The sequence below is a fragment of the Cuculus canorus genome, chromosome 15 (assembly GCF_017976375.1).
Source record: "Cuculus canorus isolate bCucCan1 chromosome 15, bCucCan1.pri, whole genome shotgun sequence".
In the NCBI taxonomy this organism is placed as follows: Eukaryota; Metazoa; Chordata; class Aves; order Cuculiformes; family Cuculidae; genus Cuculus; species Cuculus canorus.
In genome coordinates, this window is record NC_071415.1 from 6717329 (window position 1) to 6741683 (window position 24355).

General features: G+C 38.0%; 1 protein-coding gene across 5 annotated transcripts in view; it reads right to left on the reverse strand.

Annotated features, from left to right (window-relative positions):
- The window catches only part of GRIN2A (glutamate ionotropic receptor NMDA type subunit 2A), a 176850-nt gene that overhangs the window by 25268 nt on the left and 127227 nt on the right, over positions 1-24355 (reverse strand). For all 5 annotated transcript variants that reach the window (XM_054080878.1, XM_054080876.1, XM_054080877.1 and 2 more), the window contains 2 exons: positions 18688-18848; positions 1742-1929 (listed from right to left, as the gene is read on the reverse strand). In XM_054080878.1, the coding sequence (XP_053936853.1) occupies positions 1742-1929; positions 18688-18848 (349 nt within the window). The remainder of the gene's footprint in view (positions 1-1741; positions 1930-18687; positions 18849-24355) is intronic.

Consider the following 24355-nt stretch of genomic DNA (forward strand, 5'->3'; position numbering starts at 1 on the left):
GAGGAAATTGAAAGCTCTGAAACACATTTCAAAAGGATATCTCAGTACTGCATAAACGTAAAAGAAAGATGAGATTGTGCATTTTTGTAGTGCAATCAGATACATTTTTAAACAAATTACTTAGTCTTATCCAAATATCTAGTATCATCCAAAAGGTTTTCTCTTCTTATTAACAGAACATTCATATCAACAAATTGTGTTTGTTCAACTCATTAGGATTTTTTTCATACAGTTATGAAACTCATTAGATTTTTAATCATCCATTGAAATTTTTCCATACAATGATGAATGTTCTATTACATGTACTGAATCTTCAATACTGCTAAGCAATTTGCTGTTTTATAGGCTTAGTCTTAGAGACTAATAAACTCTGCAGAGGTGATACATGCGAAAAGTATTTCTGCCTTCATTTGTGTTTGCCCATTTACTAAAACAGCCTCGTTCAGACTTCACTGAGGCCTTCCCAGGAGTATCCTCTTTAGATGAAATTTTCCCCCAAATATCTTCCTTTTTGTCTAGTCAACCTCAAAGAGATTTTTAGTGATACAGCAAAGTGATGTTGGTCTGAACTCTGGGTTCATCCCTTTCAATTCGCCAAAACAGAGTTATGTAAGTTCATAGCTAAAAAGGTTACTCATGGAACTGTTAGATGTAGATTAGTGAGATGTAGATTACAAAATCAAGCAATCACCCATTACACTTAATTTCTTGGTGTTTTGTTCCAGTTTGCTGGCAATGTACTTTATAAATCAGTAGAAGACATTTCAACCTCAAAATTATTCTTAGGGGGGAGTTTGGTTTGAGGTTTTTTCCCCCTTTTTCTTTTTTCCCCTGTTTGTTTGGTTGTGGGTTTTTTTCCTGAAAATTATCATCTAGACATGTGATACAATGAAGGACCACAAGGTAGTAAATATTTCAGGGACTAAAAGAAACATGCCTACAGCAATTCCTACACGTCATATATGTCCAACTGCCATTCTCTTTAATAGTGCCCATGTCATTTTCTGAACCAAATTTAGGGATCCTTTCCAAAAGAAGATTTTAGCATTCATCAGTTGGTCACAGTACATTCTAAAGGTACTGAAAAATACCATTGAGAAAATGCCATAAAAGCATTCACAATCCTCAAGTCACCATTACAGTCTACAAATACATCAAAGATGTGCAGTAAGTTTTCTTCTTCTGCAGGACAGAAGTGCCAAGAGGACCTAAGAGTCTTGTGTGTTTGTGTTAGAATGAAAAACAGCTGTTTGAAATCCAATAAAACCACTCGCCCTACTTCAATTCCCTAAACATTCTTTTATGTTAATGTCAATTAATCCATCCAAAGTTAAGGATCACACACAAATTCAGACTACAATTAAACGCTTCTAACAATAAAACAGTCATGCTGAAAGATAACTCATCTATCAAGTGAAAACTCCTCAGAAATCGCTCAAGCACAAAAATAACAAAAGAAAAGTAATAAATTTAGAAATGCTCTCTAACACTGAGGCCACCATTACTTTGTGATGTATATGAAAACACTTCCTGAAAACAGACAAAAGTCCTTGACAGTGAGGTGAGACAGAACAGAGTGGAAAAGTATTCCTTTCTCATCATCAAGAAATAATTTTACTCATTTGTTTGGTATTTGTTTGGTTTTCTTAAAGACTATAAGGAACAGTAGTAAAATGCTCAGAGCTACTAAAACTGAACTAACTTAGAGAAACAAAAGAAAGGAAAAAAGATTGGCCCCTACCATCTCCAACAAACTGAAGAAGGGCCAGATCAATTTGTCTCTTCCAAGGTGATCCTTTCTGAAGTGCTATTCCATAGCCTGTAGTGGCAAAGATGTATCCACTCCCTATTGTGACAAGTTTGCAGCCTTCATCTCTTCCAGCCTTATAATTCAGCACTGCTGCATCGTAGATGAAAGCATCCAACTTCCTGAAATAAAAGAAAACATTTTACAAATCAAATCCTTAGGGACAGCTGTTGTCAGACTTCTTTTGTCCTTGAAGTCAGGACCCTGCTGAATATCATATGGATTCTTTGATATCATTAATTACATATCCTGCTCTGCTGTATCTAAAATTAACAAAAGGCATCTATTTTAGTGAGGGGAAAGTAGGACACATAGTTTTGCATTTCTATTTTAAGGGATGCTGCTAAAAAATACTGAGAAGGAGAAAGCAAGCTACAAAATGCCTTGCCCTGTTATCTTTGTATCTTCACTCTCAAAAAAAGGATAATAAATATCTCGAAATGCAAAATAATCTCCAAAACCAACACAAATTAGAAAAGAGAATTTAGAATTGAAATAACAACAACCAATTAGCTTATTTAAAATACTGAATGAGACTGAAAATTTGACTTCACACTTTTATTTTATGTCTCTTTCTAAAAGTAAACAATGAAGGTGGATGTTAAGTCCTCTTACTAAGATAAAGGAAGGTATATGAGCATATTTGATAGAGCTATGTGTATCCTGCTAAAAATATATATAAATATTTCTTCATGATTCACAGTTCCAAACATATTATTTGTGTACTTGGAGCACAGTAGGAATGAAGAAACTCATTGTGGAAAGGTTCAAGCCTTTCAGTCCATCTGCCTAAAAGTGTAAGAATGGGGTAACCCCATTCTCTAAAGCATACAGGGAACACAACAAAATAGAGTAAAACAAAATCAGTAAGGAAAGCAAAAGAGGCAGTGTACTTCAGGGATAGTTTTTAAAGAAGACTGTAAAGCAAGAGTTAGAAGAGACAGGTGCATGGATATGTCTCAACTGAAGCCACTAAAAGTGCACATACAAGAAGAGGAGGCCATTTGGAAGGACAATCAGTTGCCAGAAGTAGACCTCAATCAAAGAAAAGGCATTCTTGTACCTATAGAAATTCATATGCAACTTTAAAAGAGAAAAGATAAAACTTACTTTGTATTGCTGCCCCCCATCTGCAGCCGAAACCTTTACAATTTCTATCACTTGCACAAGACAAGCAGAATACAGAGGCAACAGGAAAAAAACTATCCTTTTAGCTCAAACCCCACCTAAATGATGCATTAACCCAAAGTTATTATGTCCCCCAGTAACACAGTTTCCTTTTTCAACATCTTTGCCCATCCCACAGGAGTCAGAGGAATGGGGAGGACACAGCTACATAGTCAGCTTCACAGGTTGGTGTAGAAGGAGCCTTCACTCTACAACCCCTCACCGGCTCTGCAGCTCCCAGGCACTGCCAGCACTGCCTGCCGTGCTTTTCAAGAGCCACAGTGCATTACTGCAGAGCACTGCGAAAATCTTCCAATGGGATGCAAAAGACAGAGGCTGGCAAAGTACTGTTCATAAACAGCTGTGACCTGTCTTCATTCGAAAGGGAATTATAAAAAGAAATTAATTGTGGCACAAACAGGTACAAGAGCATCAACTTCAATTACATTATATCAGTATGTACCACTTGTGAATTCTGTTGCTGCTGAAGTTTTGCCACGAGCTTAAATCAGTTTATGTTGATACAGATTTTCATTTATATCCACAGAACAGAGCAAGACCCAGGCGTATGAGATTTTGGCGACCAACAGAAAAAATACCACTTATGCACAACATAATTCAATGTCTGTTCTTAAATAATCAACCAACAGCTTCATACAGAACCCTAAATTTTGTGGAACTCTAGATCTGATAGCAGAAATGCAGCACTAAAATATACCCCTATCCGTTGCATGTTAAACCAAGAAAAATACCAGCAGAGAGTGAGGTTGTGGGATCTTGTCTGCTGTCTTGAATAAGCGAAGAGTGAAGTTCCTGTCACCACTTACTGTACCTTATCGCTTTCCTTCAAGGATCCTTACCCCAACAGTCACCATTCCAGTCAACACAGAGGAATTCAGTGAAAAAGTTAATTTAGACAAAGTGCAGGTGGTTCATGCAACCATTAAAAGAACGAGCTGGGCCATCATTTCTTTTGTTTTCCCACTTTTCCCTAAAACTCAGTCGGTGCAATCTGCAGCTTGAAAGTCAATTTCATTCCATCAATGCTAAAAGCGTGACTCTCTCCTTCCTTTAAATGGGTAATTTAACACAGAGAAAACAATTGCTAAACATCTGGTAAGTGATGTGTCACAAATTCAATCTGGACGTAAGACATGGATGGCTATCTAGCACTGAGGGTAACTAAAGTGGAAATAGCCAAGAGGGTGATGGGGTACCAGCCAAGCCTGAAGTCTTCAACACAAGACCAGACAGTTTTCTAAATAGCATATTTTGATTCAGTGCTTTGAAGATAATCTTTGGTTTGTATAGAGAGAAAGAACAAAAATCCATGTTCTTTGGGTAGGTGAACAAGAAAAAAAAAAGAAAATAGCTTGTCATACTCTCAAGACATTTATAACATTTCCCATCTACAGCAGAAAATTATCATAATCACTGCAACCCAGTCTCATGCTTTTAGACCTCTGCAGTTATCTGCGGGCAAGGAAGGATACTTTCCCTCTCGGTGGATGCCTTTGGCTCAGGCAAGGGATTAGAAGGTAATGCTCGTCTCTGTGGGTGCAGACATTGCTGCAAACAGTCAACCTAAGTTAAAATACATTCTAGAATTTGTCATCTGTTTATTCTGGGATTTATAGTTTTGCAATGTAAGCATATAAAACACATGCTGGTAAACACAGAGAAAATAGAGTCAGCTATTCTTTTGTCAAAACAGACACAGTCAGAAATACAGAGGGAAAAAAATATCTTTGCTAAAACTCCAGGGCAAAAGCCTTGTGCTACCTCAGAAATCAAGCTCTTCATATGCAGGTTGCCTCCTTAATTATTGAGCAGTGTAGTAAAACCTTGGGACAGAACGACAAGGCACAATGACAGTTTCATGCATTCACTGTGGACCTCCCCAACTTTGCAGACAGTCTGGCATTGGCTGCAGTGGGTATGTATGAGGAAAGCAGGTTCTGAAGATTCAGAAGGCTTTACTTTTGAAGATTTTCTCTATACTACTTCTAAAAGATCACAATAAATCTCTTTACACGAATCAATTTAAAAACATGAGGCATTTTTTGACAGATGCTGAGTACTGAAAGGTTCTGCTGTCAGTTGCTGCCCAGCGTCTGAACTGTAAATCAAAAAGTTGACTGCCTTGAAGAAGTCTTGCTGTCTACAAACTCATATTCAGAACATATTTTCTCCACTTCCAGCATAAATCTGATAAACTCTCAAGGCTTAATTATCTCTTCATCATGTGTTGATTACAGAAGTACTATTCCTCACAAAGCTTCAGAACATGATGTACCCCTGCGGTGTGGGCAGGGAGTAACAAGCCACAACTGAAGCTCCCAGATGCCAAGGCACCCAACTCTTCCATCACTAGGAATTTCCCGACACCCCAAATTTCTAAGAACTTTCAGACAACTTTAAACATTCCTCAGTAAGGTTTTCCAAAAACTGAGATGGCAAAATCTGGACAAGGTCCAAAAATTTGACCCTTTCAAAGTTGTTTGTAAAGACGGTAGTGTGCATGAACTCCAGAAGAAGACAAAGTAAGCATTTGTGGAGGCCAGCAGGCTGCTTGGGCCACGGAGGACTTCTCTTCCTGCTATGTCTATGTAGGGAAAGCTACATCTGCTGTTTTGCTTGGCACTGATGAAAGATCCAGGCTGCACGCATGGAGCAACTGCTGGAGGCAGTAGCCCATCTTTGTCATTCTCAAGGCAGGAGTGGCAAGCCTTGATCTGTGCTCCAGCTCACCGTTTTCTATTTTCTCTTCTTTTTCTACAGATGGACTGACTACCTCCAGGATCTTTCTTCCTGTGGAAGCAAAACTCAACTGCGTTTCACAGCTAGGAAGTTTTGTATTGGTCTGAGGGCTGACCACTCTGCCATTTAAGTTACGTATCTACAGCAAAAGAGCTTACACTCACTGAGTACAGCACCCCACATCAAGAAAGGCTCAAAGCCTCTTGCAAACCTTAATCATGTAAAAATGAATCAATTAACTTGTCATTTCAGTGCAGCCACTTCAGGAGGAGAAAAGCTTTGTCACATGCTGTAGGTATAAATAAACTGCTGAGAATTATTAGAGAGCTGAAAGAGAACTATAGAAAGTGGAATGCAGCAAGAAACAAGATTTATAACTGCCAAACGCATCAAGCTTCTTCACTGAATGCAGAGGAACAGGACCACAGTGTTACGACTCATTTGAGCAACTGGCAGGTCTGTAAACATCCTCAGAACTATTGCAATAGTATTGGGCAGGAGAGAAAATAAACATTTTGGAGTATTTATATGACAGAGTACAAAGGCAAATGTCCTTCATTACCTAGGAAGCACAAAGAGGAAGGCAGGTGGGGAGAATTTCATTATAGCTCACACAGCATAGGAGAACATCAGTTGGTATAAAATTGTGAATTGGAATAATTAAAAAAAACTCAAAAGAGCATTACTGAATGTAATAATACAAAGTGGGAGACTTGCGAAAAACAAATGTGGACAGTCTTGTGCCTAAATATTTATAAGTCACCAAGAAGAATAATAGGTGAAAAATCAGAACAGCTATTGGAAAACAAACTATTCTCTGAAGTGTAGCTGTACATGTTCCAAAATGCCTGTGTAAAGAAAATAAAAGTTAGAGGAAAAGGTACAGAAAAGCAATATCAGAAAAGATGAAAACATTCCTCTATAATTTTCCCTATCTTTATAATTGGCACATACTTCTCATCAAATTCCTATGATGAAAACTACACGATCCTCTAGGAATTTTGTTTTCTTCATGAAAGAAGGAGGAAAAATCTAAAACGGAAATCTGCTCAGCAGTTCTGAAGACACAAACAGCAATGCAGCACACTAGAAACCAACCTGTTTCAGTGACTTTGTGTCTTGCTATGACCTGTGTCACAGTATTCACAAAATGAGACGGATGCTCTAATGCAGACCTGTTTACTTACATTCTTCTATTTTACTGTCAAGTACTGGAGTCTATGGAACAAATAATATTCTGTTTCCACTGAGGATCAAAGAAACTGGAGCATGACTGAAGTCACTTTCCAGTTTTCAACTACTGCAGTAAATCCAAACATACAATATCTTCAGCAGAATTAATTTCTTGCTAAAGTGGGTACCATTCAGTGCAGTGTTCATCTGTCAGATCCAGAACGTTAACTTCAGAATCAATTTTTCTCATTCTCGTTTATCTACGTTTTCTAACACCCCAAATACGTTCTTTCCATAGCCAGATGAAAGCTGTGTGTTATTACTAACACAGATTCCACTTACGCAAAACCAGAATGCATGGAATATACAAAGCGCACCATCACAGCAATTTGCTTGCATTGCATTTTGCTGTAAATAGCTGTGTCGCAATGACTCTTTCATAGTATTTTTGATGAAGAGAGGCTTTAAACTCAAACAGGCACCTTCTGGGGCTTGTTCTGAAAAACTGAAGGTGAATTACATATTTAAGAATAATTATTCATTATAAATTATATAAATTGTAGGGCTGCAGCCATGTCTTTTGAAAGCACAATATTTGAAATGACTGTCTTGGTACAATATCAGACTGCAGGTCAGTAAATCCTCAAACAATACTTTTAACACTTTGCTTGTTTGCCCTCCAATATTATTTACCCCCACCCCCATCATCAAGAACACTTTTACTTATTAAAGCTTTGTTTCCTAAAAATAATTTTGTAGAGACACAGCTCATTTTCAAAACATTCCACAATAAAACACTACTTTTCAGCTTTTTTTTTTTTTGCTTTTAGAAACAAATTGAATAGTCTGCAGAATAGATGCCTTCCATGACCCTAAGTATACCATTTATAATTTTATATTAGGCAAACTGGTAGCCACTTAAGGCTGGATTAAACATAAGCATATATTTCAGAGACTGTCAATACCCTTGTCAGGAAGGTAGCAAGTGCAAAAACATTAGCTATAAAATATGATGGATTTACATTATAGATTTCCAGATCTATTAGAAATTTAATAATTTACATTTTATCTCTTCTTTATCCACAGAACGGATAAAAGAAAGCATAGTGAAGAGTGCATAATGAGAGACATAACATCATTTGTGCATCTCTCAAACTATGTCCAGGGGATGTAAAGTCAAAAGGTCACTGTGGAATGACAGAGCAATCAGAGGGAAAGAAGGCTGCTCTGAAGAGGATTCTTCAATGAAAGGGCTCTGAAGTGACACTTTGTTATTGCTGGAGCAAGAGGAACAGATATTTAACCTTCAGCAGGAAGGACCGATGATTTCTTTTACCCTGTTTTGACTAAAATGCATTTCAGGTTATCTGACGGCACTTCATCACCAGCAGTGACTTTGTTGGTTAGAACACATTCAAATAGTTCCACACTGATCTTAAATTCACATAAACCGGATGGATTTCTTGACATCTGGATATTGGTGATTCATTAGGGGAAAATTTAACAACCACCCCCCTGTAAGAACACAGGTTAGCAAAGTTTAACCCAGTTAAACGATGAACTCATTAGTGGGGAATGAGCTTTCGACTTTTCTCCCAGCTCAAACTGTCCTCACTTTAATCTTCACATACAAAATGTAGACACAAAATCCAAAAGAGCAGGCTCTGACAGACATGAACGCTATTTATGATACCATCATGAGGAATTGTGGAGGCTTCACCTCACCCGTCACAGCAATCTTAGGCTGCCAGAAAAGCCACTGTGAACCTCCCTGCACCCCTTGGCTGTGGTTTCCTGAACATCCATATTCATCCCCCTCACTCGCAGGAGATCCCATTCGCCACTCCTCTGTCCACCCACCTTCCCAGTCCCTGTAACACTTCCCTTAGCAACAAAATGATAGAAAATTTACTGCGCCTTTATGATTAATTTATGCAAAGGAATAGTGTCCCACTTCAAATCTCAGAAGCCGAGCAATGAAATACTTGCAAAGCTTCAGTTTATCAAAACACAAAATTTGAAAAGTTGAGTAGGGGGAATATATTTTTAGATTAAAGGTTTTGTCCCAGTTACAATAGCATAATGAAGGATAAATTCAGCACATTTCACCAAGAACCTGATCTCATCCAAAAATCAAACGAACATTAAAACTTAGAATAGTTTCTTCTCAAAAGAAGAGGGGTTAGATGGGATATAACTACTTTCACCCCTTTGTTTTGTTTCCAGGTACTTTTTGATATTTAAATACATTAGATGTACAGCTGCACTACCAAAAAAAAAAAATGTGGTAGTATAGACACAGGAGATAACATTTTTTTTTTCACAAAAAGAAAAAAAGAAGAGCACTTAGGTACTGAGTAAAGGAATTAGAAATAAATTACTACAAATTATTATTTTTTTCCCAAGAGTTAAGTTGCTCTGGATTAGCTGAACAGGAGTCATAGGCTATTTTTCTTTTCTTAAAAAGCTGTATTTATCTTATGGGTATGAATAAATTCCTGAAAATGTGACTCAGCTTAAGAGGATGCAATGATGTCCGTTTATAACCTGAAACTACTGAGGTACGAGCTTCCCCAGACATTCCAATGAGTGCCTTCTCACATCCCAGTAACCCTCCAAAGGCCAGTATTAGTTTTTGCCTGTACTTCAAAGACTACAAGAACTGAACTCCACCAGAAAGTCCTCTAGAACAGGACATTAAGTTCTACCCAGTCCACTACTTATTTGGACTTTTCAGCACATGTGGAAGAAATAAAATATGAGAATAACTTCATTTCCTGAAGGGATGGCAAGTGAGGAGGAAACAGGGATCAGCCATCAGCAGAAAAAATCTGCCAAACAATCCTGCTATAAGTGGAATTGCATAGGGACTCTATCCCTGTGCTGCCAGCTCGGAGGCACTTTGTGCTCTGAACCCGGCACTGCTCACTTTAGCAGTAAAAGCAGGAAAGCTATGCTGATTCAGGCACACATTTCTTATAAACTATTAGATTTCAGAATTGACACTTTAGAGAACAGATCCTCTGAAGAACGCATCTACATGGAACGTCAAATTTAAATATCTTCGTATCTCAGCAGGCTTTCAGCACAGACAGCAGCTGCCCGGTTGCAAACCAGCTTTCCAGTTCCTAGCCTGGGTGACTATAGCTATGGCATCAATTGAAAATCATTCCTCTGAGTGTAATACCAGAATGAATGCTGAAACAAATATAAGATGGAAGTCCAAAAGAATGCATCACAACATAAATTGAAATTAAACTACCCCAGCTATCTGGTGCCAAACTAAAAGAAGCTATTGATTGTGGCAGTTGCCTGAACCCGGCCAAACAGGAAAGAAAATACTGGATGAGCCAAACTGTTTAGAGCAGAATTTTTTTTTTTTCACAGATTGTCAGGAAGAAAATAGTTATTCTCAGTATTAGCGCCTTCAGACGGTTTTAAGGAAAGTATAGTTGTATTTGTACAATAATTTAGTACTTACTATCAACATTGATAGGGATAAATAGACATTCTGGAACATGGCAAGCATCTTGCTCTTCCAGGTGGTTTTGAATCTTTCTTCAGTGCTGTTTGACTTAGAAGTTTCCCCAGGGTTATATATGGTTTAGAAACACCTATTCATGCGCAGTAGATTCACAGAGGCTTAGACTTAGGTTCTGATAATCTGATACTAGCAAATAATAGATGCTTAAGTAACAGAAACAATGCATGTATGGATGATGTTGTCCCTGAATATATCTTTTGGCTTCAGAAGAATGGATATTTCATGAGCTACAGGCTCTATTAAGCCTCATCATGTTATTCACCTTCATTGGTTCCTTCAGGTAATTTCCGAGCTTATTTTAAGTTTGGTTTTCACATCAGATCTCCAGAATGTAACTATGTCAATCTAACACCACAAATGCAATATTCTATCCATCACTACTTAATTTTATAAAGAACCAGTGCCAAACAGGGAGAAGAGACAGAAAGGGACACTAAGAGAGAGAAGAGAGCAAAGAGGAGAGACCTACCGGTGTTCAATTTTACTTAAACAAAAATAATCATCAGTGGTCTACAGTTGTGATAATTCCACCTTGCCAGCACTAAAGAGTGCTACTGAACAACAAAGTCTAAAAGGATTTCACATCTCTACTTCCACTCCAGATATGAGGCAAAAAGTATGCAGGCATGAAATACGATACTCCATATAGGATTTATGGCAAAAGTTGCTTGAAATCATCAGTGCTTCAGATGTGGTCTGGCTTGCTTTCAGATTTCATTTGTCTGAGAAAATTAACGTTCAGTGTCATTTTTTTCCAAGGAGCTCCCATGGTCCTGCCTCACAGCTCTACTGAATTTTTTATTTTGTCTTTCAGACCAGCTGCAGAAATGGATGCTTCTAAGTGTCAGTCTCCAAAAAGTTATACGCTGAAAAATGACCTAGCGGGTGCTTTGTACCACAGTAGAGCAATCCAGGAGCTAGTTAAATTAGTCCTCTGGGCTATTTTATATTGTCCATTAGTTACAAGTACCATTGACAGTGAATTACCTGAAATATTAATTTCAAAATTTCAATTTCAGTTGCATAAAGAAGTGCCTGTGCCAAAGATGTCTCCAGCAGAATTTCTGTCTTCATGTACAATAACAGGCATCCAGAAGGGTTGCAAACAATATATTATTATGGACTACAGACATGTCATGCTGCCCCACCGACCTTTCCATTTCTCCCTGAAACACAGTTCAGCCAACCATCTTTGCTAATTTCTTAAAAATTCAGTAAAAGAATTGCTATACGTACTATAACGTTAGAAGTCCAAGAAAAGAGTGAATATTCTCAACTACAAATACTGAAAGGTGTTGTCGATCAGAAACAGTCAAAAAATATTGAGCCACTAGATTAAAAGTTTAAAAATTTATGTCTGCTGATTATTTCTTTGAGTTCCAGTTGCAAGCTGTTATTATCTGCCCAGAAGAATGATGAACTTGTACATTTTATGAAAATTTAAAATTCACAATTTTTCTCTCAAACAGGTAATTTCTGTCATAGCTTTCCCTCCTCACTTTAGGTGAAAAGGTATGACCCGCGAAGAATAAAAACTAGAAAGTTTTTCCTTTGATGAAAATTTTCATGACATTTTTTCTGTAAAAATACATTGAAAATACTGCCAAAAATATTGAAATTGTTTTTTCATCCAAGTGGAGATGTCAACTGGCTGCCTAAAAGGTAAGTTTGGGATTTTTTTTTTACTCTAGGCAGACCACAACTTTAGTGGACAGAACTAATTAACATAAGGACGTGCTGGGCACAATCTGACATGTGTTCCAACTGACAGAAATGGAGATGTTTGCCTCCTGGTTATGCCTGAGCCACGCTGTGGAAGCTGCCAGCACAGCCTCTGATGAGCCTGTGTATGTTCAGCAAATAACAGTGTGTGCAAAGCTGTGAATTGGACACAGTTTATAAGCACTGTAAGCACAATGAAAATCCAATTAACTCCAATAAACTCAGAGACTGAGGGTTAAAAGGGCATTAGAGTCCTCTATGGTCTTTTCTTGTACCTTCTCTGCTTAGTACCACTGGATTCTAAAAGAACATATTAATAAGCATATTGTTTTCACATGGGAGAGTGTGCTTGCAGGGAGGAAATAACTTATTATGCCATCCACGCTGTTCAGTTAGATACTTTCAGGTGTTTCTTCTAATATCATTAATTTGTCATTAAAATTGCTGACGAATAGAATCGTCACATATTCCTATCAAAGTGACTAGCAGCTTAGGACACGCCTGCAGGCTAATAGCATCTTCTTGGAGACAGCTCAAATGTGACAATTCTCTGTATCTGCGGCCGTATATACCTGCTGAGGCTCTGGCAGTGCAGAAATGCTGTCACCACAGCATTCTTTCCAAGCGGCTCTGCGTTTCCATCAGTATGCCTTAGATTAGTAGTGAATAAGATATTAAACTTGATGTGTATGAACTACCAAGCATAGCAATCTTTAACAGAAAGGCAGATGGAGTCCCAAGTAAACGTCGGCATCAAATCCTTAATAGATTGTCACAACTGTGGTTGTAAGTCAAAACTGAAAACCATTCACAATAGCGAGGAAGTCTACAGCTGTACAACAAGGGGCTGTTTGCCTGTGGAACACAAGGGAATCATAACAGCAGTTTCCTTGAAACAAGTTATATTCTCAGCTTTTTGCAATGAAACTGAAAGAAAGTCCTCACATCAATATGCTGCTATAACATAGCATCAGTTCGACCACCTCTTTTCTTGAGCTGAGATATTCTCCGCATGATACTCAGCTGCAGGCCTCATATCCAGGAAAATTAAGGAAGTGAATCAAAACTAGATAGATTCACCAGTGATGGACAATAAGCGCATGCAAATTTCCCGTTTTGTCTCTATAGTAAGAGGAGACTTGCAATTAAATTTTCTAATTTCAGCCATTAGCAGTTAAATCCCAGCCAATATTTCAGTGTCAATGTGCTGGAGCAAAGGTGAGAACGTGAAACGCACTTCCAGTTTACTGCCATTGCATTTTCTCCTCTTGACAGTTTTACAGCAGCAGAACACTCATAGGCAGAGAAACACTCATGCAAGCTCAACAGCTATGAGCTGGTACAAAGATTTACCACAGGTAAGGCTGTTTTGCCTGCAAAAATGTAGAATTCTTTAACTAAAATCTCTTCTGGAAAAATATAGCAAGGCAAACAGAAGTAAAACAAATGCAAACAGCCACCGTAAACATAACACAACAATTAACTACTTCCTATACAAAGACTTATTCTCTCTTCAAGAAGCAAAATCAATAGGATCGGTCTCTCTGGTACAGAGGGTTCTAGAAATGTAGATCCATTAAACGCAACAGAAATGCTTGTGGTGCACTTTATAACTTTATTTGATCAATAAACACCTAAAGAACACTGAGGAGCCACCACGGCTCTAACACAGCAGGACTTCACCTACCAAGAACAAATCAGCTAATTTCTTATAGACTTTTCTGACGAACGCTCAGGAAAATAACTGCCATTTCTGTTTGGAGTAAGAAAAAAAAGAACAAAAAGCTCTGAAGAATTCCTGAACTGCTCAGTCCTGCCTAGTGAGCAATCTGAAGCTCTGCAGGTAGCGCATCACACGTGGTTCAGCTGTCCCTTCTACACGTGAAATTTAGGGACAAACATCAGTACCTTTTTTGACAAGCTCGTAAGATAGTGATTACTTTCAGTACTAAATTGCATTGAAGCAGGACCAATATTTTGCCATTCTGAAAAATATTAAGTAGCGCTTCAATAACAACATGCATGAATTCTGCTCCCTTTTAATAGGTTTGGTTGAAGACTGATAATTGTAATTAATAAATGGAGTACAGAAAGTTCTACTGGTTGTTCAAATGGTGTTACAGCAGCTGAGAATTTCAGAAATAAGGCGCTACTGACAAGAGGTAGGTATTATTGAGACTATTTTTTAAAATATTTTTAGAAACAAAGCTTGATCTTCGTATCAAAGCCATTATAGCTGATAAATTTGCCTCCACCATTGATAGCAATAAACCTTCATGAGTAAGCTGCAATGGGGATTCACTTGAAGAAGTAGATATAACGTCAATGTCAGTCTAAAGCAAAAAAATCTCATTTCCACTTTGATTTGTAGCATTTCCCAGCTGATTCCTTTCTAGAATGATCTTAATCATTTCGGGTGCTAACTGAGTAAGATAGGTCCAAGCCTATTGCCCAGGTAGGGAAGTCATTTGTTCTAATTAAAAAAACCCCAAATGTAGATGCTTTCCTTGTAAGGTAATTTTTGAAACACTAATAGCTTCACCTCTCAAAGATGAAAACACAAAGGGTCTGGGTATTTTGGTCAAGGCTTCTTGGACACAAATGTCTGCACACTCATCTCTGCATGTACAGCAATACTCCAGCACAACCCCACACCCCTACACCACACCAAGAAATAAAGGCAGGAATATCGTATATTTTATACACATTTCCTATCTGTATTTCTGCCCTTCAGGCTTCTCCTGCCCACATTAGCAACTGGACTCAGGCAGCTTATTCTTCCCTTCTTGTGAGAAAGCAAGATAAAAAATCCAGTTCATTTTTGATTTGTTTTCAGAATGAGAAAAGGGACATGAGCATGTCTCCAACAAAAAAAGAAATTTTAGAGAAGTCTGTGCATCTGGATCCGTATGTTTGACCCCTTCCTGCTTTCTCTTTCCAATTCAACTCGGTAACATTATGCATAAAACACAATGGTCTCAATGGTCAAGATGTTCCCAATATATCCCAAGAGGCTAAAGCCAAGTAAATCTGATCTAAACACTTAAGAGCCTGAGATACAACTAAACCAGACTAAACGGTGACAAGTGACTGCTTGATAGTTTCATTCTATGTAGATTAGAATGTCACATGTGTAGCATTATTCAGTCATTAATTACTGCCTGATTGCTGGTACCTTTTGTTCCACCTTAAGATTAGAATCAAGTACTCTATATAAGGAATCAAAGGGGGCAAAATTTTATGTCTTCAGTTAAGCAAATGTGCTTTTAAAAGTGATATTACAAATACACACAGCTTATGCAACATTCTTCAGGAATAATACCAGTACTATTTATTTTGACTTGCAGCAGCAGTATCAACCAGACAATCTTTACAAGCCCTTCCCAGGTCTATAGTCTAAGGCTTTATAATTACCAATTACTTCATCTTAAAAAAACCTGCGCAGGAGTAGCAAGCTTTACAATATGTAAGAAAAATTGCTTGCTGCACGCTACCATTGATGAGAATGAAATAAAGAAAAAAGATAAAAGTATAGGAATAGCTTTGAAAAGAGATAAAGATGAAAACATATCAAATAGCTGCAGAACACGTACACACTGAAGAGGAAAATAAAAATTACATATTTTCTCAGAAGCAGAAGAAGTTTGAGGAAGACGAGACAGGTCATCCTCAGAAGAGCAGTAGCAACATAGGCTCCACGGAGCATGATGTATTAAAAATCATGAGGGCAAGTGAAGTAGGGAAGGCGAAAGCTTGATGAAGTCTAGAAAAAGCAAACTTTACATGGAAGAGAGAAACAATCTGGTCATATAAATCATGAAGGAGAAAGGAAGGTACAGTGTGAGTATATAAAAAAATGAGGATACAGTTATGTGTACTGAGGATCAGAAGAGCAAATTTGGTAGAAGTAGTGAAAAACTATGTTTCTGAAGAATAAGAGTCTGAAGAAAAAGAAGAGGCAAGTAATTGTAATACACTACCAAAAACCTATTTATGCTTCTCTATTCTCCTCACTACAGATAATGCAAGTTATTACAGTCCCATATTCTATAGTCTCATCTCTTTCATTCAGGATAATTTTATCTCCAGAGATCCCTGCAGTGTCAGCCAGAGGAACTGCCTCACATCCTCACCAAAGGTCTCGGCAGAAAAGGAATAAAGGAATTCTGGGTGGACTCAAGGTGCATGTGAAAGATTGGGATGACAAAGCCTGATCAGTTTCATCACCTAAACGAAATCATCCTTCCAGAGAGAAACCACTTTGGAGCAAAAAGAAGCCACAATCATGCTGCTGGATGTGTAACTGAGTTTACTGCCCACAGCTGCACCATTGATTGGGTCTTTGCACAGATCTTGTTCTGCAGTAAATGAAGACAGAAAATATGCAAACTCTCTTGACACTACTTTCCCGCTGGAATGTCCAAACCTGTGATATAAACAAACACAAAGTGACACTTCTATTGTGCGAAACTTGAGCAGTTGATTGCATGCTGTTTAATTCTTCTAGGTGCCATGAGACAAAACACTAAGGAGCACAGCTGTATGTAGCAGTTACTTATATTGATCCAGAAAACACCACACATGGCAGCTTATTTGCACCATCTGCTACAGAAATGTCAGTCAAGAGGAGCAAGGTAGACACCTGTGGGGGTGTCCACACTAAGAAATCACTTAGAAAAAGAAAGTAACTCCAGTGATGGAAAAATAAATCTATAAAAAATGAATAGCTTATGCTGTCAAAAGGACTAAAGCTTTTGGGGAAGAGCAGCAGCTGGCACAAAAGCAGCCAGCCTGAGTTTTGGTGAATGTCCTGAACTCCCCCGCAGTCAGGTAATCCCCTCCTCTTCATGCTTAAGCGTCTGACAGGTGGCTTGATTTTAAAGGGAAGATCTGTTTTTCCAGAGCTTTCAGTAGCACAAAAGGTTAGTGAAAAGTACAAGGAATATGCATCCCCAAAATAAACTACCCATCCAACCGAACAAGCCCTAGCTACCGCTGAAATGAAGGACAGGTTCTTTCAAAATTCACAGGAGGAATGGTAGCATTCAGCTGATTATCTATAATGCATAATTTAGCTGTCATCCAGGAAATATAACATGCATAGCTGAGTCAGAGCAGGAGCCCTGCCTCCAGTTTGGAAGACCTTGGGTTAGTGAGGTTCATCTCACGTTATGTTGCATGTCTATCTTAGGATGGGACAAACTGCACTTGAGAAACACCAGCTGAGAATTTCTTGAGAACTGATGACAGAGGGAATACAGGCAGAAAAAGAGAGATGGCAGAGAATGAAGCAGCAAGAAGGATAACTTTTTAAAGAAGGGAACCTGTACTCTAAGGAAAGATGTGGGGACTTTGGGGGTTTTTTTTTGCCTAAGAAATATGTTACAAACCCCCACATGTTTGGGAGAAGGAGAGTAAAAATTAGATTGACAAGCAGTTCCCAAAAAAGAACCAAAAGTAACAGCTTAATTTAGTATAGGAAGAAATGTGTCCTGTGTTCACCATAAATACTAGCAGGCAAAATGTGTCCTGAAACAGCCACAGAGCAGATGTACTTAAACACGCTATGGGTACCTCACCCTTCTCATTTCAAACCAAAACAAACCTGAAAAAAAAATATTGATTAATTGTGATTATTCTAATCCAGTATTATTAACAAAAATACACATGTTATTATCCAGCCTATATGTTTAGAAAAGATTACTAGAACTAACACGTTCCTGCTACCCAGATGAATACTAATAGAAGTAGCGACGTACTCTCATACCTCTCAAGGATTAAGAATGAAAATTCAGTCTCTTTGTCCAACCAGGCAGAATGGGCTTCTTCAGAGACAAAAAAGGATAGATGGTAGCACTCAAAGCTAAATCTCAGATCTCAAGGAAGAAGGACAAAAATAATTTCCAGAATATTTACCAAGATTGCCTGAAGCAGGATCAGATAGTACACTTGAGATAACTCATCTGAACAGATTTTACAAAGATCAAAGTCAATATTTCAGATGTGACAGTAAATGTACAGGGCCATGCTAATTAGAGGAAGAAAATGTACGAGCGGACCTAAAAGCATACCAAACGGATGGAAGGTTGAAAAGAAATAACATGTAGCTGCACACTGGCCAGACAAACAAGCTTTGACAGAAATTCGCCCTACAAAAGGCTTGTTCCTATGAGAGAGAGAGTTCTGCAAAAATGACAAGGGACTGTACAGAACATCATGTTCTGTGTTGAGTCCCCATCCAAATCCAGGTCCATCTGTACCATCTCTCTTTATATTTGAGAAACACTAATTCTGTGCTCTGAATCTATTTTATTTAGGACATCAAAGCTCACATTCAATTGTAAAGCAGTCACACAAATCACAGGCAATCATTTTCCTTTCTGATATCCGTACAGTGCAGTTGAAAAGAAAAAAAGAGCTATGTACTACACAGCATGCCTGACATCAGTATGTTCAGTATCACAGTAGTACAGATCCATCAGACTTCTGCAAAGTCTTGATGGAAAAAGCTTACCCAGTTTTTAAGCTGACCAAGGCATCTTCAACTCCTTTCTGATTATACTTTGTCATGTAAAGGTGCATATCAGGGTAGTTGTTTCTGATATTCCTCTCGGTGCTTCCATTTGGGACTGTTCCAAAACGAAAAGGAGGTGAATAATCATACGGCCTTTGAAACTAGAGAGAAAAGGGAAAAACAAAGTGTTTCAGGCATCAAGAATGTGAAGAAGGGCAATTTCAGGTTGGAAAAAGAAGAAGTTGTACAACCTGCCTCAGATTTCATCTAGGCAAAAGCTGTGGGTTAATTCAGCTCTGTTATACCAGAAACTGCGCCTTCACACTGACTACTTACAGAAACATCTACCTCCAAAGTAAATACAGCTGAATTTTGCCACTCTAATGTGACTTTCTCCCGTGCACCATCATATGGCAGGACAGCAGAAACTGGAATACAGATGCTGAAAGATGCTCTTCATCTGCCAACATCTCCCCAGGGAACCCAAACTACAAGCAGACGCACTGATAAACAGCAATCAAAAGAAAACAGTGTTTTGTTGATAAGTCATTTCACACTTCCGTCTCAGTCGAATCATTTTGGGTCCCCACACAAAGAAGGCAAAAGGATCATTTGCACTACTTGACAGGGAACCTAATGCACTGCTCCCAGAGGGGTGCAGCTGACTACACAAAGTTTGCGTGTAGGGAGGACTGGGGTGAGGGCCGGCTTTCCTTCCACCGCTGCGATTCAGGAGGAATAAAAGTTCTCCCATCTTTCTCAGGGGCTCAGCAGCTACAAAAGGGCTTCTGGAGCTCTCACGCCTATAATCCTAGTCCCTATCTATTGCTACAATTTAAAACTTGCTTGGTGGCATATAGGTTTATTCTACAACTTTACCCTTTATATCACTATTGCATCAGCACAGACAAGAAAACCAGGGAATGTTCGCAAAGGAATAGCACTCGGGTTTCAGATTTGGAATTCATTCAGATAATCTCACATAAACTTTTGCCAACAGAGCAAAAAATTTTAAATATGCATTTTCAATAATACTCTTTACAAACCAAGTGACGCTTTAGGATTAAGTTAAAACATTTCTTTAAGAAGTAAATTAAAAAGTCCATTCAAACTGGAGAACTATTGGCCAATGAAGAAATTCAGATGAGCTCTGATAAAAGCAGTCATCCATTAATTCCATGGTAAAATTAACTATTTTTAATGCTGAAGTTAGAAGAGCGATCTATATACCATGCGCTGCAAGAGACAGCTAATATTCATACAGTTGCTGCTTCCTTTGGGCTACACGCGCAATACTTTTCATAGTTTGGTCTCAGGGTGTCAAGAATTCCAAAGATCCAGTGCCAATTTGCAAAGAGAATATAAACAGGCTTATATAAAAACTGGGAGTATTTTCAATTCCATCAGACCTCGACTGTGAAATTATTGCTGTAACAATATTTTCATGTTACAGAACTACAATTAAATGCTTTATTTTAATTAAGCATATTTTGACAAAGCATAAAGGCATGAACTCTATTTTTCTCTATTCGTTTAGCTAGCAGATGTCTTACTTTTCTCATTTTCCCTTTTCACAGCTTTACTGTTTAAATTATTACTTTGCTACTACTTTACACATACTAATTGACCCAAGCACCAAAATTACACTGTGTGCTAGTCATGGTTCTTAGTCTATATTTACTATCTCCTTTTCTGAGTTCATTATACAGCACTGAAACAGACCCCGTTCTTATTTTTATGTCCAGAGAGCCTACTGATACAGATTTACTTTCTGTAAATCTACAGATAATGAATCCTTGAAGTAGTGAGATGGCTTCCAATATCTCCCAATATGTGTATACAATTTTCCAGTCAATAGAACTGGAAAAATAATTAAAGATTCAATGTTGGTTTCAAGACCTGTAAAAATTGATGCTGCTCATACAGCTGACTCTGCAATCTCAATTCCTAATCCTGAGGTATGGCAGGGGAACTGGGGGAATGGAGATACTATGGTGCAAGATACCGGCAATTTAGAAATGGAGTTTGGTTCTGACTATTCTCACTTTTCAAGAACATTCATTCAAGTTTAAGATATTGGCAGGAGTTTCCTCCGATTGGAGTAGTTGAAGGAATTGAGGTGCCTGTCTCCAACCGATCATTCATGGAACAAAAATATTTCTGCAGGAGAGCAGAGATCAATAAAAAGTACTAGTTCATTCAAAGCTCAGGGGGATATAAAGCACATGAACACCCTCCACAGGCTGGAAATTCTTGGCACAAGCCACCCAACCAATGAATTTTAACAGACACAAGGAGATCATATTTTTCAAACTATTGTCTGCTACTACTGCCTACAACTTGTAAAGGAGAAAGAAAACATTTTAAATCTTTTTACTAACAGTGCACTCATATCTAAAGTGTATAAAGTTCTCACCAATAATTTTAAACCTATATTCTGTGAACTGACGTGTCGTGGAGAAGCGCATAGGCTCTGTGACTGCAGCAAAGATCTATGTGGCAGGCATGAGACAAGAAAGGAAAAAGCATCAAGTCTCTACATGCACTCATTTTCCGTGAAGCCCAGGACGGGAAATAAAATATATTGTGTGTGGTAGGAAGCAATTTTCTTCCTAGACACTTTCCGAAATGTTAATTTTTATTTAATCATTAATAAAGTCCTTAAATCAAATGCACAAGCCCCCTGATTGAACCATAATTGTGGAAGGACCTACAGCTCTTCAGAAGACTAATCCATGTGTTCTTGTTTCCCTTTGCTCTGTCAGCCGCTAGAACTGTGGCACGTGGCAACAAAACGCCAATCTTTCGCTTTCATTTTGTTTTACCTATATGTCTTAATAAAACCGGCAACTTCATTAAGTCAGTAAAGTGATTTTTCACAATCCTTAATCTGAAGATTTGCATGCTCGCCTGAGAAGTCCGGTATTCAGAGCAGTTGGTACTGTTCCGGGGAATTTTAAGGAACTGCAGAAAATGTTACTAAAATAGGAGAAAATAACAAATATTCTTCCTGTGCTAATACAGATTTTAACAGGAATTATGACTGGTTTGGAGTAACAGAAAAACACTCATATTTGAACTCTCTCCTTTCTTCTTCTTCTACCAGATGGAAAAACAGTGATTTCTGATCTTTGAAAATTATAGCTATTAATAATTCCAAGACTATTATTATAACCATCAGTTACTGTTAAATGCAGTCAATACCTATGCCTGACAAACCCCAAAAAGTACTGTAAATGTCTGATACTGAAGTGGGGAAATGGATTGGAATAAGAGGGTCACCTTAACTATCCCATCACTCATGCTGCCTTTTGACCTCAGCCTGCTCTGTTTTGACATAGACATATCTCTAATTAAATACAGAGCTGGTGACATCGTATCACACAAAAACATAAAGTCAAGGTTACAAGAATGCTATGAATCTTGCAAAAATAAGGAACCCCAAATGGCATAATTAAGGCTTCCTATCAAGATTGAAGAGAATCCCCTAGACCACATGCACACAGGGCATTTGTTAAAATGTGATTGTGTGAAGAAATCACAGCAGATAAACACTTTGTGAGACAATTCTGTCCAGTGCTCCCTACTCTCCCTTTGTAGACTTGTCTCTCTTTCTTTACAGGAAAAATATATAAATGGTCTCAAAAGTAACAAGTGCCGGCTTTGCTGGATACTTATGAACTCATTTTCTGTACCTTTTTAGGAACACAAAGCTCTTAAAAATCTATTACACACGCACAAATTGCAAAATGTTATTGTCTTCTCATTTTCTGAATCATTTGTGTTTGTGAACACCCACCCCTAGTAACTGCAGTACATGCCATGCTCTGTATTTCTGGGTGATGCACAGAAGGTACGGCAGTCAGAAATCCATTAGCAACGTTATGAAAGGTGTGGAAACTATCAAGAGGTCTTAAAGCAAAGAAGGGTAAAGAGCACATTATGATGTGTTCAGAAAACCTAGTGAACCAGATGGTAGGGTGTAATGCGCTTCCTGAATGGGAAAGCATTGAATACTGAGGGTCAGGGTGACTTCTCAGAGAGAGCAGTCATCTCTAAAGCCACATACAGAGCTGGATTGAGATACCCCAGTATATCTAATCAGGAGTACTTTATTCTATTCACAATACAACGCAGACAAAAGAGCACGACTCTTCAGTGGCAGCAGGAAAAAGAGATGAGGGGAAGAATAGTAAACTGATTTACCAGCCCAGAAGTCTTTTTTCAAAACTTATTGAACATCTAGGTATTACTTATTTAAAATTAATTTTATCCATTCTCACTAGCCTTTGCATTTTAGTGCTTTACACGCAGCAAGCGTCAGAGTTCTCTACTGAACAACAGCACAATTCTTGCAAACTCCTAAACTGTTCTCCTACTAACATTGCAGCAACAAAAAGGGGAGAAAAAAAATTTGACATCAATCAGGTTGTATTTCCAAAAATTATCCTTAATTATCTGAATTTTTTTAAATCTCAGAAATCTCAGGATTTTAGAGAAGGCAAAACCTGTGTATCACAAGAAGAATGTTTTGAAATACACCATTGCTTTTCTGAACTTCTGGCTTGTTTAATTTAAGCAGAAAAGGCATGGATCAACTGATTTATCTCTATAGACTTCAGGCAAAATTTGAAGAACGGTAAAATAAAAACAAAGATGGCAGATTAAATAAATGATCAGCTGACCACACAAAACCAGACGGTATTTTCTGATTTGAGTATTTGTCTATTTTCAATTTGCTTTTTGTGGAAATAAAATTCTACTTAGCGAGAGAATAGAAAAATCACAAAAATAAGGAAGTTAATAGCCGAAAGCTACAGAACAAATACTGACATTTTCCCAGCCCACAGGTGAGAGTGGCAAAGAGCCAGCTTAGAGAGGACGATAAGGGTGCACTTGCGGACCCAAATGTACCAGTGCTGTGCCATCTACAAGCCAAATCATCGCGGAATCGAGCCTTCTCAGGAAAACACTCTGCCCTTCATCAAAACAGGAGAAAAGTATTTTTCAAATCCTTTTTTTATCCTCAAGAGAAGAATACCTTTTATCTGTCTCCTACTAAGAATATAATCTTAAAATAGAGGTATACTTAACAGTCTTCATACTCATTCAAAGGTGTTGTGACAACACAACTTAACAAAAACAAAACTATCATTTTTTGTTTCTTTTTATCTATCTTTCCTCTAGTCATGTTTGCAATTCATGCTTTGATACTTTAGGAAATCAATCAAAGGCTGGTCATAAAAAGCCATTAAACAGACATCAGGCTATCTGAGCTGTTGCCTTCTTTTAAATTTATTTTCTGTTCTTTGAGAGAAATTGCTTTTGAAGTTCTCCCCTGTGCTAAACTCTATTTAAATATTACTTCCTAATGTCAATATTTAGTTTCATTTTGAAACAACTGGGCACAAACCTGAAACCAGCATGCCCTTCATGTATTTTGTGCACATCCATTACAACAATAATTTTGCAAATAGACTTCAATCCCTCCATGCAATTCCACTATTACGAAGCAGTGACACAAATGAAATAAAAAGAAGCAATTGTTTGGTTTCTGATTTAGAAGACTGTTGATTAAAATTCACGAGTACAAAATTCTGGGAAGTATACCTTCAACAGAATAGAATTCAGTCAGCCTGGAACAATATGAAAATTGAGCATATTTACG